This window comes from Schistocerca cancellata, chromosome 9 (assembly GCF_023864275.1).
Source record: "Schistocerca cancellata isolate TAMUIC-IGC-003103 chromosome 9, iqSchCanc2.1, whole genome shotgun sequence".
NCBI classification, from domain to species: Eukaryota; Metazoa; Arthropoda; class Insecta; order Orthoptera; family Acrididae; genus Schistocerca; species Schistocerca cancellata.
In genome coordinates this window covers 379200302-379215938 of record NC_064634.1, presented here as the reverse complement: position 1 = coordinate 379215938, position 15637 = coordinate 379200302, and the positions used below count along the sequence as shown (strand labels likewise).

The following is a 15637-nucleotide window of genomic DNA, read 5'->3' as shown; positions in this document are numbered from 1 at the left end:
CGCAAAACCTTCCAGCGTAGTACTGAACCAAGATCAGTTGCAGAGAAGCCGATTTCCATAAGTGGTTTCCACATAGCCTGTTTGGGCAGCCTGTCGGCAAGTTCGTTACCTGGGATTCCGATGTGACCTGGGGTCCAGACAAACACCACTGGACGACCGGACGGTTCCAGGGACGTTTCCAGGACATATATGGACTCCTGGATGGTAGCTACCAAAGGATGACAAGGGTAGCACTTGTGAATAGCTTGTAGGTTGCTCAAGGAGTCAGTACACAGAAGAAACGACTCTCCATGGCATGAACAGATGTGCTCAAGAACACGAGATACAGCCACCACAGCTCGCCAGTGAAAACACTGCAGCCATCGGGCAAGGAATGCTGTTCAATATGTCCTCCACGGACATACGCGAAGCCAATGTAACCATCAGCCATTGAGTCATCGGTGTAAGTCACTTTGTGGCCTCAGTACATGTCAAGCATCAAGAGAAAGTGGCAGCAGAGAGTCGCCGGGTGAACTGAGTCCTTATGGCCATGTGAAAGGTCCAGGAGAAGCTGTGGCCTAGGTGTACATCATGGAGGTGTATGTGAATGGACCTCAAGTATAGGTGGTAAAAGCAAGGACTCCATTTCGAAAAGAAGGGATTGGAACCAAACTGCAATTGGAAGCCCTGATGTGGGCCGCCGAAGCAGGAGATGAACCACCATGGGTGGGAAAAGGAGCCTGTGATTCGGATGTGCAGGAGAATTACGAATGTGTGCAATGTAACTGACAAGCAGTTGTGCACACCTAACCTGTAATGAAGGGACTCTGGTCTCCACTAGGATACTGGTCACCAGACTCGTCCTAAGAGCTCCTGTTGCTAGTCAAACGCCACAGTGATGCACTCGGTCGAATAAACGCAATTCTGAGGGCATCGCCAAACCATAAACCAGACTCCCATAGTCAAGGCAGGATTGAACAAGGGCTCTGTAGAGATGTAGCAGCTTAGAGCGATCTGCACCCCAATTGGTGCTGCTCAGGCAGTGGAGGGCATCAAGATGCTGCCAGCACTTCCACTTAAGCTGACAAAGGTGAGGAACCCAAGTCAATCGGGCATCGAAAACCAGTCCTAAGAATCGATATGTCTCCACTACAATGAGTGGATCATCATCAAGGTAAAGTTCTGGTTCTGGATGAACAATACGACACCGACAAGTGAATGACACAAGACTTTGCAGCCGACAACTGGAAACTGAAGGCTAGAGTCCATGACTGCGCCTTTTGGATGGCTACCTGTAGGCGCCACTCAGCAACACCAGTGCTGGTGGAGCAGTACGAAGTGCACAAGTCGTCTGCATACAGAGAAGGTAAGACGGACGGACCTACAGCTGCTGCTAGACCATTAAAGGCCACTAAAAATGCAGACACACTCAATACAGAGCCCTGTGGGACCCCATTCTCCTAGATATGGGGGGGGGGGGGGGGGGGGGGGTACTATGAGAGATGAGAGGCACCAACTTGGACATGGAAAGTATGAAGCGACAGGAAATTTTGGATAAAAATCTGGAGCAAGCCTTGAAGACCCAAATCGTATAATGTGGCAAGGATATGATGTCACCAGGTCATGTCATACGCTTCTCGTAAATCAAAAAAGACGGCAACCAGGTGTTGGCATCTGGAAAAGGCTGTTCAGATGGCAGACTCGAGGGACACAAGATTATCAGTGGTAGAGTGGTCCTGGCGGAAGCTGCCCTGACATGGGGCCAGTAGGCCACGTGACTCCAGGACCCAACCCAACCGCTGACACACTATACGTTTCAGCAGCTTACAAAGAACATTAGTGAGGCTGATGGGCCAATAGCTATCCACATCAAGCAGGTTTTTACCAGGTTTGAGCAACAGAATGATGGTGCTCTCCTGCCACTGCAATGGAAAGACGCCATCACACCAGATCCGGTTGAAGATGACGAGGAGATGTCGCTTGTAGTCAGATGATAGATGCTTAATCATCCGACAGTGGATCCAGTCTGGCCCAGGAGCTGCGTCACGGCAATGTGCAGGGGCACTGAGGAGCTCCCACTCTGTAAATGGGGCGTTATAGGATTCACTGTGGCATATAGTGAATAAGAGGACTTTCCCTTCCAGCCACCGTTTGAGAACACGAACGGCTGGGGGGGGGGGGGGGGGGGGGGGGGGTAATTCTCCGACGCAGAGGCACAATCTCAGTGCTCAGCAAAGTGCTCGGCAATCGCGTTTTTGTCAGTAGATAACACGTCATTTATTTTAACACTGGGAACACCTGTTGGCGTCTGGTAACCGAAAACACATTTGATCTTTGTTTAAACTTTGGAAGATGACGTATGGTACCCAAGGCTCAAGATATATCTCAAGCAACACACCTGTTTCCGTCATTTGATAAGTTGGTGAACGCAGGCACAGAGACGTTTACAGGCTATGAGGTGCTCCAGGGAAGGATGCTGCTGTAGAGCTCGCCGATGATCCTTAATCGCATCAGGGACTTCCAGCGACCAACAAGCGACTGCCTTTCACCAGGCGCACCCTAAAGAGTGAGGGATCGTGTTTTCTGCCACAGAAATGATTGCTGTAGTCACCTGCTCAACCATCACATCAATGTTACTGTGTGGGGGAGATCAATGGTGACAGTAGAGATGAAAGTTTCCTAGTCCACCTTGTTTAAGGCCCATCTGGGCTGGCATCCGTGAGCCTGATGCTGGGGCAGTGACAAGAAGATGGGGAAGTGGTTGCTACCACACGGGTCATCATGTGCTCTCCAGTGAATAGATGGGAGAAGTTTTGGGCTGCAAACTGATAAATCAATGGCCGAGTAACTACCATGAGCCACACTGAAATGTGTGGCAGCCCCAGTATTTAAGAGGCAGAGGTCGAACTGAGAGAGCAAAGTTTCAACATCTTTGCCTCGTCCAGGAAGCACGGTGCCACCCAACAAGGCGTTATGGGCTTTAAAATCTCCCAAAAGTAGGAAAGGTTTAGGGAGTTGATCAGTCAGTGCAGCCAATATGTTCAGGAGCACTGCATCATCTGGAGAAAGATATACATTACAGACAGTTATTTCCTGCATCGTCCTTATTCTGACAGCCATAGCTTCAAGAGGTGTTTGAAGGGGTACAAGGTCCACTACAAACTGAGTTTAGGACATAAACGTAAACTCCATCTGACAATCGATTATAGTTGCTACGGTTCCTGCAGTATCACTTATAGCTGCGGAGGGCAGGGGTTCGCACTGCTGGGAACCAGGTCTCCTGGAGGGCAATGCAGAAAGCAGGCGTAAAGCTTAACGGTTGCCATAGCTCAGCCACACAGTGGAAACAACCGCCTCAAGCCCACTGGAGGATGATGTCATCGTGAGACTGGGAAGGCATGGAACATTCAATGACGCAGTTTATGCCTCAGGGTCACCTGCTGCCACCGACTTTTTGCCCGAGCAATCTATATCCATTGTGTCTGAGGATCCGGCGAGATCTAGGTCCTCAGCGAATGCCAGAATCTCCACATCCTCAGAGCTTGTAGGTAGTGGGGGTGTGGGTGCCACTGCAATTCCCTTGGTCTTGGGAACCTTCTTTTTGGATTTCTCTCACTGCTCCTTGGGTCTCCCTGGCTGGGAGGACTTCACTGATTCAGCTCCCATGACTGAGAATGAGTGTGAAGCCCTACGACCAGCTGCTTTTGCTATCTTCAGGCACTGGTGGGTGTCATCTTTCCCACTAGCAGAAACCTGGAAAGGGAGTGACCCAAGGGACCTTTTCCTAGAGAGAGAAGCGAAAGAAGACTTACACTTCTCTGGCTCAGAAGTGGGGACTGATAGCCCCGATGGTTGGAGGCCGTTGCTCCCGATGTAGGAGATGTGGGAGCAACAAAGAGGGAAGTGCCCCCCCACCGTCAAGGGGGCGGGTGTAGTCTTCGGTTGTTAGAGGCAGCAACAGGAATGCGAGGAACTGATGGGGCAACAACTGTTCTCGTAGCAGTGGCATAAAAGGAGGTCATAGCCACAGGATGTAGGCATTCAAATTTCCTCTTAGCCTCAGTGTAGGTCAGTCAGTCCAGGGTCTTTTATTACAGGATTTTCCTCTCTTTCTGTAAAATCCTGCAGTCTGGCAAGCAAGTTGAATGATGCTCTCTGCAGTTGACACAGATGGGAGGCAGGGAACATGGAGTATTGGGATGTGATGGATGTCCACAATTATGACTTGTGACACTTGAAGTACAGCAGGAAGACATAAGGCCGAACTTCCAGCACTTATAGCATCACATCAGGGGAGGTATATATGGCTTGACATCACAGCGGTAGACCATCAAATTGACCTTCTCAGGCAATGTGTCACCCTCGAAGGTCAAGATGAAGGCACCGGTGGCTACCTGATTATCCCTCGGACCCCGATGGATGCGCCTGATTAAATGAACACCTCGCCGCTCTAAACTGGTGCGCAGCACGTCGCCAGATTGCAAAAGAAGGTCCATGTGGAATATAATACCCTGGACCGTATTTAAGCTCTTATGGGGTGTGATGGTAACAGAAACATCCCCCAACTTGTCACAAGCGAGTAATGCCCATGACTGGGCATTGGATGCTGTTTTTATCAAGACTCACCCAGAGCGCATTTTGGAAAAGCCCTCCACCTTCCGAAAGCTTGTCCTCTACATGTTCCATAGAAAACTGAGGCTTCATGGACATGAAAGATTCCCCATCAACTCTCGTACATATGAGGTACTGGGGCGAATAAGCTTCACTGCTATCCTTAGCCTGGCGTTTCTCCCATGGTGTGGCCAGGGAGATGGACGATTTGGGGTCATATTTCTCAGCATTGAAGTTAAGACTTTGCACGCTTAGAGGCTGCTGGCAGCGAACCACCAGCAAGAGATGACGTACTCTGCTTCATGGCGTGTCATCTGCCCTGATGCCACCCACTCTGACCAATGGCCCTCCCCACGCGCGCCACCTAGCCTCAGCAAGGGCCACCTGGCAGAATGGCCATTGCCGGGAATCCCGATGCCCCACGGAGATGGTCATCTACTCCATGGCATACGTGGTGAGTTAACGGAGCAGGTATCAGCACAGTGATGCCTGTGTTGTCAGGGGGCTACAACCAACAGGGTACATGGTGGCCCCACCACAACAGACTGGCTACTGTGCTGGATATGAGGTGCTAAGAAGTCCATGGTCATCGTCTGCGCAAAACACGACATTGCATAATGCATGGTGGAAAACGCACCCAGGAAGGTGTCCTTGCCCAAGAGATGGAGAATGAGCAGGACTGCAAAGTGATGACACGAAAGTGGGCTAAACACCTCAATGCACGATAGACACAATGCACCATGTAAGGCGCCCTTCCCCAGTTGGCTCACTCTTCAGGAAAATTTAGAAAGATGGAGGTCAAACCCGACAGGGGACCATCACATTAAGGCCAAAACATGTGAGACTCCTTTTAGTCACCTCTTAAGGTAGGCAGGAATACCACAGGTCTATTCTAACCCCCAAACCCGCAGGGGGAATGTTATAGTAAAAGAATTTGACAAATAAGTCCAAATGGAGGATTTCTTTGTAATCACAAAGAGATTATCTTTCAAATAAAAAATCTAGACCTGTTTTAAAATTTTTTTCCAAAATTCACATCTTAAAAATGGTATGCGCAGTGTCATCTTTGGAGGCCTGTATCTTGGAGCAGAAATTTTTTTGGAGAAAACAAAAAAAAATACATGTTCCTTCCTTAGAACTTCATTTTAAAATATGCTAAATTCAATAACATCCGAGACTGTGAGGGTAAGATTTTCTCCTAGCCTGCCTAAATTGATATGGACTATGCCAACAGACAAATGCAACAGCGAGCTACAAGAGGGGCACCATGCAAATCATATAAGAGAAGAAGCAAGTAGTCATCCCACTGTGGGTCTAGGTTTGAATGACTAAGGCTATGAATATAGGATGGACAATGAGAAATGTGAAAACAGGTAAGAGCCAGTCCTGAAATGAAGAAATGTTCTTCGTGGATAACATTTTGCAAGAACGGAAAGATTTGACATAACTTTTATTATAATCAAAGGAGAAAGCACAATAAAAATGTGACATAGGAAAAGTAGGCGAGTATTTGCAGTTATTACAAAATGCAGATGGATGTGAAATACTTAAAGTAACGGTGGCCAAGTTGCATGTTGACACAGACCAAAGGTCTACAATTTCACGAGAAGAAAATAATTTTTATGATACTGCTGCTCATTTAAGTAATGTTGTTAATGAGCTACTGATATACTCATTTTTAGTATGCCTGAGGGTAGTTACAGTGAAGCTGTTACTGCTGGAGGCAATTGTGATATGTAGAAAGAAGTGTGGCTACTGATGACATAGTTAATTATCTTTTTATAATGTAGAAAATGTTGATGAGGCCTATGCAAAAAAAGACAATAAATAAATAAATAAAATAAATGTCTTCCTAATGATGTAACCATACACAATACATGAGAAATGGAATTTGAAGCTAAATATATAGTACAGACAGAGATGGGTTTTAAAATAAGATGTAATGATTACAAAGATTCTTCTGAAGTGAACAATTTTGACAGATCGATAACCACCCGTGTCCATATTCCTTGACCTCCACTTTCTGAAATGGCTCAAGATCTGTATTACATACACTACAACAAGGAAAGAAATTGGACTCACTGGAAAAACTAGAAATATTTATACAAAATAACAAGGGCACAATTGTTTTAACTGATGAAGTAATGAGTGGCTTGAGGTTTTTTGTTAGAAGCTTTGCAAGTATGCTATAACACACTCCCTCATACCTCAGGACGATGCAATAAGTGTCAGAAAGCCAATCATCATTTCCCAATAAGTGCAATATGAGGTGGTTGTGCCAGCCAACGGAAGAAGCCAGTGTGAAGAAGCAAACGAGTGTTTGGGTTCTATTGTCTTCAGTGCTGAGACAATTTATTTAGTTTGTTCATTGGAGGGAAGCGTAGGGAAAGGAGAGGAAGATGCGTAGCAGCCTTTTGACTGCTAAGATGACAGACTGCAGAAAGAGTTAAGGATGCCACAATTTGAACAGGGAACAAAAAAATGTTATTAATAATATATTAAATTGACAGAACTTTGCAATGGGGCACGGATGATGTGATGATAATGACACTAGCTGGAGACTGGGACATATGGAGGGTAGAGTCTATGCAAGATTGTGGCAAGACTGAAGGATTTGTTGTGGGGAATACACACATTTAAGATAACCTAGTGGTGTGGTAAAGTTGGGAGATAACAAGGTAGCACAAAAAGTAACAGTGATAGTAAAACAGCTCTTGAAATTGACCATTTTGAGCTACATTGCATTTTCTGTAGCTTGGTAGTCAAGCTAACATAAATCACACTCTAGTGGTGACCGCTCACGAGGTTGGGCAGTTCATTTATAATAAGACCTAATGTTCAAACAGAAAGATGCGAATTGGTTGCAGCAAAGTCAGTATAATATAGCCGCTCTCACATGTTGACAGTTAATGTTTAATCAGAATTTTTAGCGATGCTGGACCATGAACAACGGTAACTTCGTAAAGTTCAACTGCAACACGAAATGGAAGAGCCTGGTACATCGTAACTGCTCTTTTACCTATGTCTTCACAGCCGCTACTTGCTGTTGCATTATTCTGAAGTCAATCACCACAATAAGTTGGTTGTTACCAAGATTAAATAAGTGCTAACACGTTCTTGTTTCTTGAACTTTGGCCTACATTTCAATACGATAATCAGATCCGGCGGAGCTCATTAAGCAACACATTACATTTTTCTGACTTCAATCGATTCCAGTTATTTCACAAATATATTCAAGACTGGTTGTCGTCTCTCAATGTCTCTTGACTAAATTCAATACAGTTTGAGCCTGATGGCATTTTCAACAAACACCATCAATCTGAGTTTGATTGTGACTTGGATCATTTCTTAGCTTCCATTAAACGTAGGCCTTTACTTAATGACGGATTACGAATTTTCTTCGAAGTTCTACAACTATTATATCGAGAAGAGAATACTTCCATACAGACCATTTTCCCTCTTGCGATCACAAACAAGATCGGAATAGCTGATACTTCATTTTACAAAATGTCCAGACACTCTGTGACCAAAATGGTACTGAAACAGAGGATGACAGACTAAAGGCCGAAATACTAAATGTCTTTTTCCAAAGTTGTTTCACAGAGGAAGATTGCACTGTAGTTCCTTCTCTAGATTGTCGCACAGATGACAAAATGGTAGATATCGAAATAGACGACAGAGGGATAGAGAAACAATTAAAATCACTCAAAAGAGGAAAGGCCTCTGGACCTGATGGGATACCAGTTCAATTTTACACAGAGTACGCGAAGGAACTTGCCCCCCTTCTTGCAGCGGTGTACCGTAGGTCTCTAGAAGAGCGTAGCGTTCCAAAGGATTGGAAAAGGGCACAGGTCATCCCCGTTTTCAAGAAGGGACGTCGAACAGATGTGCAAAACTATAGACCTATATCTCTAACATCGATCAGTTGTAGAATTTTGGAACACATATTGTGTTCGAGTATAATGACTTTTCTGGAGACCAGAAATCTACTCTGTAGGAATCAGCATGGGTTTCGAAAAAGACGGTCATGTGAAACCCAGCTCGCGCTATTCGTCCACGAGACTCAGAGGGCCATAGACGCGGGTTCAAGAGCATATGGACTATCAGACCAATTGTGTGATTGGATTGAGGAGTTCCTAGATAACAGGACGCAGCATGTCATTCTCAATGGAGAGAAGTCTTCCGAAGAGTGATTTCAGGTGTGCCGCAGGAGAGTGTCATAGGACCGTTGCTATTCACAATATACATAAATGACCTGGTGGATGACATCGGAAGTTCACTGAGGCTTTTTGCAGATGATGCTGTGGTGTACAATGGAAAATTGTACCGAAATGCAGGAGGATCTGCAGCGAATTGACGCATGGTGCTGGAAATGGCAATTGAATCTCAATGTAGACAAGTGCAATGTGCTGCGAATACACAGAAAGATAGATCCTTTATCATTTAGCTACAAAATAGCAGGTCAGCAACTGGAAGCAGTTAATACCATAAATTATCTGGGAGTACGCATTAGGAGTGATTTAAAATGGAATGATCATATAATGTTGATTGTCGGTAAAGCAGATGCCAGACTCAGATTCATTGGAAGAATCCTAAGGAAATGCAATCCGAAAACAAAGAAAGTAGGTTACAGTACGCTTGTTCGCCCACTGCTTGAATACTGCTCAGCAGTGTGGGATCCGTACCAGATAGGGTTGATACAAGACATAGAGAAGATCCAACGGAGAGCAGCGCGCTTCGTTACAGGATCATTTAGTAATCGCGAAAGCGTTACGGAGATGATAGATAAACTCCAGTGGAAGACTCTGCAGGAGAGACGCTCAGTAGCTCGGTACGGGCTTTTGTCAAAGTTTCGAGAACATACCTTCACCGAAGAGTCGAGCAGTATATTGCTCCCTCCTACGTATATCTCGCGAAGAGATCATGAGGATAAAATCAGAGAGATTAGAGCCCACACAGAGGCATACCGACAATCCTTCTTTCCACGAACAATACGAGACTGGAATAGAAGGGAGAACCGATAAAGGTACTCAAGGTACCCTCCGCCACACACCGTCAGGTGGCTTGCGGAGTATGGATGTAGATGTAGACCAGTAAACACCTGTTCAATATGGTGTTTTCATTCATAGCTAAAATCATCCAAGCGCGAAATTCGCTTAGGTACACAAAAAAATTAGGATACGAGTTACCAACAGCTAAGGCCTGAATGTGATGTTATCGACAAAGATTGGCAAATATCTCAAATACTATACAATAGGAGTAGAGGCATAACAGTTCATGACAAGCAGATCGCCTTACCTGTAAGTGTCTTTGAAGTAAACTTATTTTCCCGTCATTTTGAAACCTAAGATAGTGAATTGCATTAGACACAAATGCCTTCATGTGTTGACATTTATCCATTTTCGTCTCACGCAAACAATAAACCTCTTAACATGAAACGACCAGTAAACACATTCAAAATTGACACCAAATGTGACGTACATCAAAGAACACAGAAAGATGTTCGACTAACGCTCGTATCGATCAACAGAAGATGGTGACAAGCTACATTACAAGAAAAAAACTATGTGAACCGAATTCTGGGTTAACTTCAAACAAAAACCGAGCTTAAATACGTTTGCTTTCCCTTTTATAAACGACGTGGTGACATCATTAAGTCTCTTCGTCACAATAAGTGAGTGAACTCAACACGGACTATACAGGCGTATCTTTGCCGCAGTCGGCGCTTAATTATTACCAGTGGGTTTTTGTCACCTGCTTCCTTCGCCGAGATCGCTCACGCACGCTTCACGCTTGTGTGATGGCGTTCGACCCCGGGATAAGCCTCGTATCCTGGTGGTGGAAAAATTTTTACTGCCAGTATTTGGTCGGCAAAAGGAGGAGAGGTAACAGCATAAAGTTCATAACCACCAGACTTTGCATCAATGACCTCTTTTTAATACCAAACCTCTCCGCATTGTCTCATAAAGTGAGTGCAGTGACACTGTTGACGCCAAATCGACTGTTGGTTAGATTAGATTAGATTAGATTTACTTTCATTCCAATTGATCCGTAGTGAGGAGGTCCTCCTGGATGTGGAACATGTCAGAAAAACAACAATACATGACAAATATTTACAACTAAAACAAATAAGCTAATGTACCATTCCACAGGTCCCAAGTGGAATGATCGTCATTTTTTAATGAACACTAAGAGTCATTTTACAAATACTAATCCACTGAATTTAAAATAAAAAAGTTTTTTATTTATTTATAAGGTAATAAACATGTAATACAACTACTGTAATACTTATTTACAATGAACACATTACTGCACTGAAATGGTGCAGAAGTTAGATTATACTCACACACACACACACACACACACACACACACACACACACACACACACACACACACACACATTTTCAGTGGTGAACACATTACTGCACTGAAATTGTGCAGAAGTTATGTTGTACTTATATACAAATCAGTTGGTTTTACTAAGACATTCATCAATGGAGTAGAAGGAGTTGGCCACCAATAAATCCTTTAGGCTTCTCTTAAACTGAATTTCATTGGTTGTTAAGCTTTTTATGGCTGCTGGCAAGTTATTGAAAATGTGTGTTCCTGAATAATGCACACCTTTTTGTACAAGACTAAGTGACTTTAAATCCTTGTGAAGATTATTCTTATTTCTAGTATTGATTCCATGAATTGAGCTGTTGGTTTGAAAAAATGATATATTTTTAATGACAAATTTCATTAAGGAATAAATATATTGGGAAGCTGTAGTTAGTATCCCTAGTTCCCTAAACAGGCTTCTGCAGGATGTTCTTGAGTTCACACTACATATAATTCTTACTGCACGTTTTTGTGCCCGGAAAACTTTAGCTTGGCTTGATGAATTACCCCAAAAAATAATCCCATATGACATTATGGAATGAAAGTAAGCATAGTATGCCAGCTTTTTCATTTTTATATCCCCTACGTCTGACAAAATTCGCGTTGCAAACAGAGATTTGTTAAGACGCTTCAGCAGTTCTGTGGTGTGCTCCTCCCAATTGAATTTATTATCAAGCTGTAATCCCAAGAATTTAGCACTGTCCACTTCTTCTATCTTCTTGTCATCGTATGTTAGACATATACTCTTGGGACACCACTTACAAGTTCTGAACTGCATGTAGTGTGTTTTTTAAAGTTTAGTGACAAAGAATTGGCTAGGAACCAGTGATTAATGTCCACAAATATTTTATTGGCTGATCTTTCTAAGACTACACTTGATTTGCTATTTATTGCAATGTTTGTATCATCAGCAAACAAAACAAACTTGGCATCTGGTAATGTTACTGATGAAAGGTCATTGATATACACAAGAAAAAGTAAGGGCCCCAAAATGGAACCTTGTGGGACCCCACATGTAATTAGTTCCCAGTTGGATGATGCCTGATAGCTTGATACATGTCTCTTTCCTAATAACACCCTTTGTTTCCTGCCAGAGATATAAGATTTGAACCATTTTGCAGCATTTCCTGTTACACTATAATATTCTAGTTTACTTAAAAGGATATTGTGATTTACACAGTCAAATGCCTTTGACAGATCACAAAATATACCAGTTGCCTGCAATTTTTTGTCTAATGAATTAAGCACATTTTCACTGTAAGTGAAGATAGCCTTCTCAATATCAGAACCTTTTAGAAATCCAAACTGTGACTTTGACAGTATGTTATTTGAGATAAGATGGTTATAAAGACGACTGTACATTACTTTTTCGAAAATTTTTGAGAATGCTGGTAACAGTGAAATTGGACGGAAATTTGATGCTATTTCTTTATCTCCCTTCTTAAACAGTGGCTTAACTTCAGCATATTTTAGCCATTCAGGAAATATTCCACTGATAAACGACTGGTTACACAGATAGCTTAATATGTTACTTAGCTCAGACTCACATTCTTTAATTAACTTTGTTGATATTTCATCATACCCACTGGATGTTTTTGATTTTAAAGATTTTATGATGGACATTATTTCTGTTGGGGTAGTGAGGGTCAAATTCATATTATGGAAGTTACTTGAAATGTCTGGTCTAAGGTAATCCATAGCAGCATCTACCGAACCTGACAACCCCATCTTTTCAGTAACAGTTATAAAATGTTTGTTAAAAAGTTCTGCAACACTATACACATCTGTCACCAATGTATCATTTACTCTTAATGCTATTTGTTCCTCTTCATGTCTGGTTCTACCGGTCTCCTCCTTCACTATATCCCATATTGTCTTTATTTTGTTATCTGATATGACTATCTTTTCCTTGTAATATATTTGCTTTGACATCCGTATTACAGTCTTTAATATTTTGCAGTATTTCTTATAATGTGCTATAGCATCAACATTAGAAATGTTTCGGATTGACAGATACAGTTTTCTTTTTGTTTTACAAGATACCCCTATTCCTCGAGTAATCCATGGCTTCTTTGTAGATTTTCCTCTAACCTTGGTAAGTTTTGGGGGAAAGCAGTGTTCAAATAAGGTAAGCACTTTATTAGCAAAAATGTTATATTTTTCATTCATGCCATGAGCACTGTAAACATCAGTCCAGTGAATGTCTCTGAGGAGTGTCCTAAAATAATCAATTTTTGGCTTACTGATTACCCTCTTGAGCTCAGATTTAACAGATTTTATATCCTGTGCAGTATTAACATTTAACAGAAGGAACTGCATGTCATGGTCTGAGAGGCCATTGACTATTGGTTTTGTAATATAATTTTGTTCATTGGACTTTTCTATAAAGATATTATCAATGGCTGTTTGTGAGCAAGTGGCTATCCTAGTGGGGAACTTTACTGTGGGAATTAAGTTGAATGATAGTGTTACTAACTCAAATAAGTTCTTATTCGGAGAGTCTTTAAGGAAATCTACATTGAAATCACCAGCAACCACTATTTCTTTGTTTTTGGTTGTTAAATGGGCCAGTACAGCTTCAAGGTGGTTTACAAAGAGATTAAAGTTACCTGCAGGTGCTCGATATACACTTAATATTATGAAAGATTTTTTGTGAAAATCTAATTCTGTTGCACATGCTTCCATATGCTGTTCTAGGCAAAATTTATGAATGTCTATGTTCTTAAATTTATGACAGTTCCTGATGAATGTGGCAACTCCTCCTTTCTCCATTTCTGATCTACGTTAAGCTTGGTGGCCCCTCTGGTGCTATGTGCCAGCGTGAGATTTCACCCTTTCCCTTCTTTCATTATCATAAGACAACACAAACAGTACACTACACATAATAATGCATACAAAAAGGTTTTGTGGAGCATGTTGCATATGAACAAACAAACAAAAGTTGTTTATCCACGTTCCTGTTTACCTTATGTGTCTACAAATAAATGTTATTTGTTAAATAACTGAACAGTTATTTTATATGGATAAAATATAATATACGAGTTCCCACAGTGATGACCCTGAGAGAGAGAAATAAAGGGTAACTGTGTGAACAAATCATTGTGAGGAATGGATTCGTCGACACAATCACCCCAAACTGAAAGCAAGAGGGAACAATACTTACTGCTCGATCTAGGATCACGACCCACAATTATTCATCCGCTGCAAAACGGAAGGGTAGATGAAAATGTATATGATGGGAGTACATACACACAGCGTAGTCTTCCTGTGTTCTGGCCGAAGCTTTGGTGCACACATGCTGAACACATATTTTAATAGCGACAGATCCCAAAAATTGATAGACTTAATATCATGGTTTCGCATCTTGATTTAGGAATGACAGAAAAAATAAAATAAAGGTGTCACAACAAAGTTACGCTGGGCTAAAGGAAACTTTCATACAGTGTTACAAATTGTTGCCAGAACTGTGATTACAAAAATTTTTCGCAGGTGAATATATTGGTGGTAAGACTCTGCCACAATTACTCAAAGCTCTTGGTACATTAGCAGGCCCTGAAACTCTAACTGAATAACCCTTATGTATATTAACATTTCATAAACCTCCATTCAACATCAGCGCCATCACTGCAGCACAAACGTAAAACATACTTAGCAAAGAAGGCAGACAACATTGCAAACAGCTTAAGAGAAGTTTCCTCATGGGCAAGAATCAACAAGAGCCAAGACAGAGATCCTAAAACGTGCTTAGTTCTGTAAACTGACGTCACTGATCCTGGAACATACATAAATACTTCGCACCAGCAACATGGATCGACCGAACACACCACGGAGCAACTAGTGGCACAAGTGGCAAAACTCAGCGTGCAAGCGGCTACACACAAACAACAGCTTCAAAGTCACAGTTGGAAAAAACAGAAAAATGGCATCCCACGAAACTCACCAGAACAATGGTGCTGGAGCCATAAGAATATCAGTAACTCTGCTCATCAATACACCCAGCCCTGCAACTACCCATAATTTCGAAGACCAGAGTTAAAGAGTGCTGATGTCTGTCAGCAACAGTACAGATGCTCTGATCAGAGCATCCAAATGCCACGCTATCTGCAATTAAGCAAACACACTGATTGATCTTGCAGGGCCAGTCATCAGTCCAAGAGTTTTTTTATTAACATGGGTTTAGAAATCAGTGTCTATCCAAGAAGAACCAGTGATTCAGTGACAGCAACACTGCAACATGTACTTACTGTGGCCAACAACTCCAGAATTCCTGGGTTCAAACTTTCATACCACATGGACCTTTGTTCTTGCAGACATACCTGGTGTTATAATTGGAGCAAACTTTTTACATAACAATCCACTTTTGCCCGACCTGGTCAACTGACGATTGGTACCAGTAGCCAGAAGACATTGCCTACCACATCTTCTGAATCAGGTCCAGTGCAGTGTGATGTCCTATGGCTTTTCACACGAAAATTACCAGCACCTCTAAAGCATTGTATATTGATATGATTCTGTACCTGTGACCATGCAGGGTGCACACATCTGCAACAGGCAAGAAGAGCCCCATGAGTCGTAATTATTCGTGTGCTGTAGGAAATGTTGTAGCACTACCTGAGGAGTCAGTTTTTCGTAATCTGCTTCAAAACTTTCCAGCACTCACCAAC

The 15637-nt window shown here is 42.6% G+C and overlaps 1 protein-coding gene across 1 annotated transcript in view; it reads right to left on the bottom strand.

The window, feature by feature from the left end:
- The window catches only part of LOC126100817 (uncharacterized), a 157193-nt gene extending 147132 nt beyond the window's left edge, over positions 1-10061 (bottom strand). The window contains exon 1 of the mRNA XM_049911448.1: positions 9889-10061. Coding sequence (XP_049767405.1) covers positions 9889-9990 — 102 coding nt within the window. The 5' untranslated portion in view covers positions 9991-10061. The remainder of the gene's footprint in view (positions 1-9888) is intronic.
- Positions 10062-15637: the final 5576 nt, after the last annotated feature.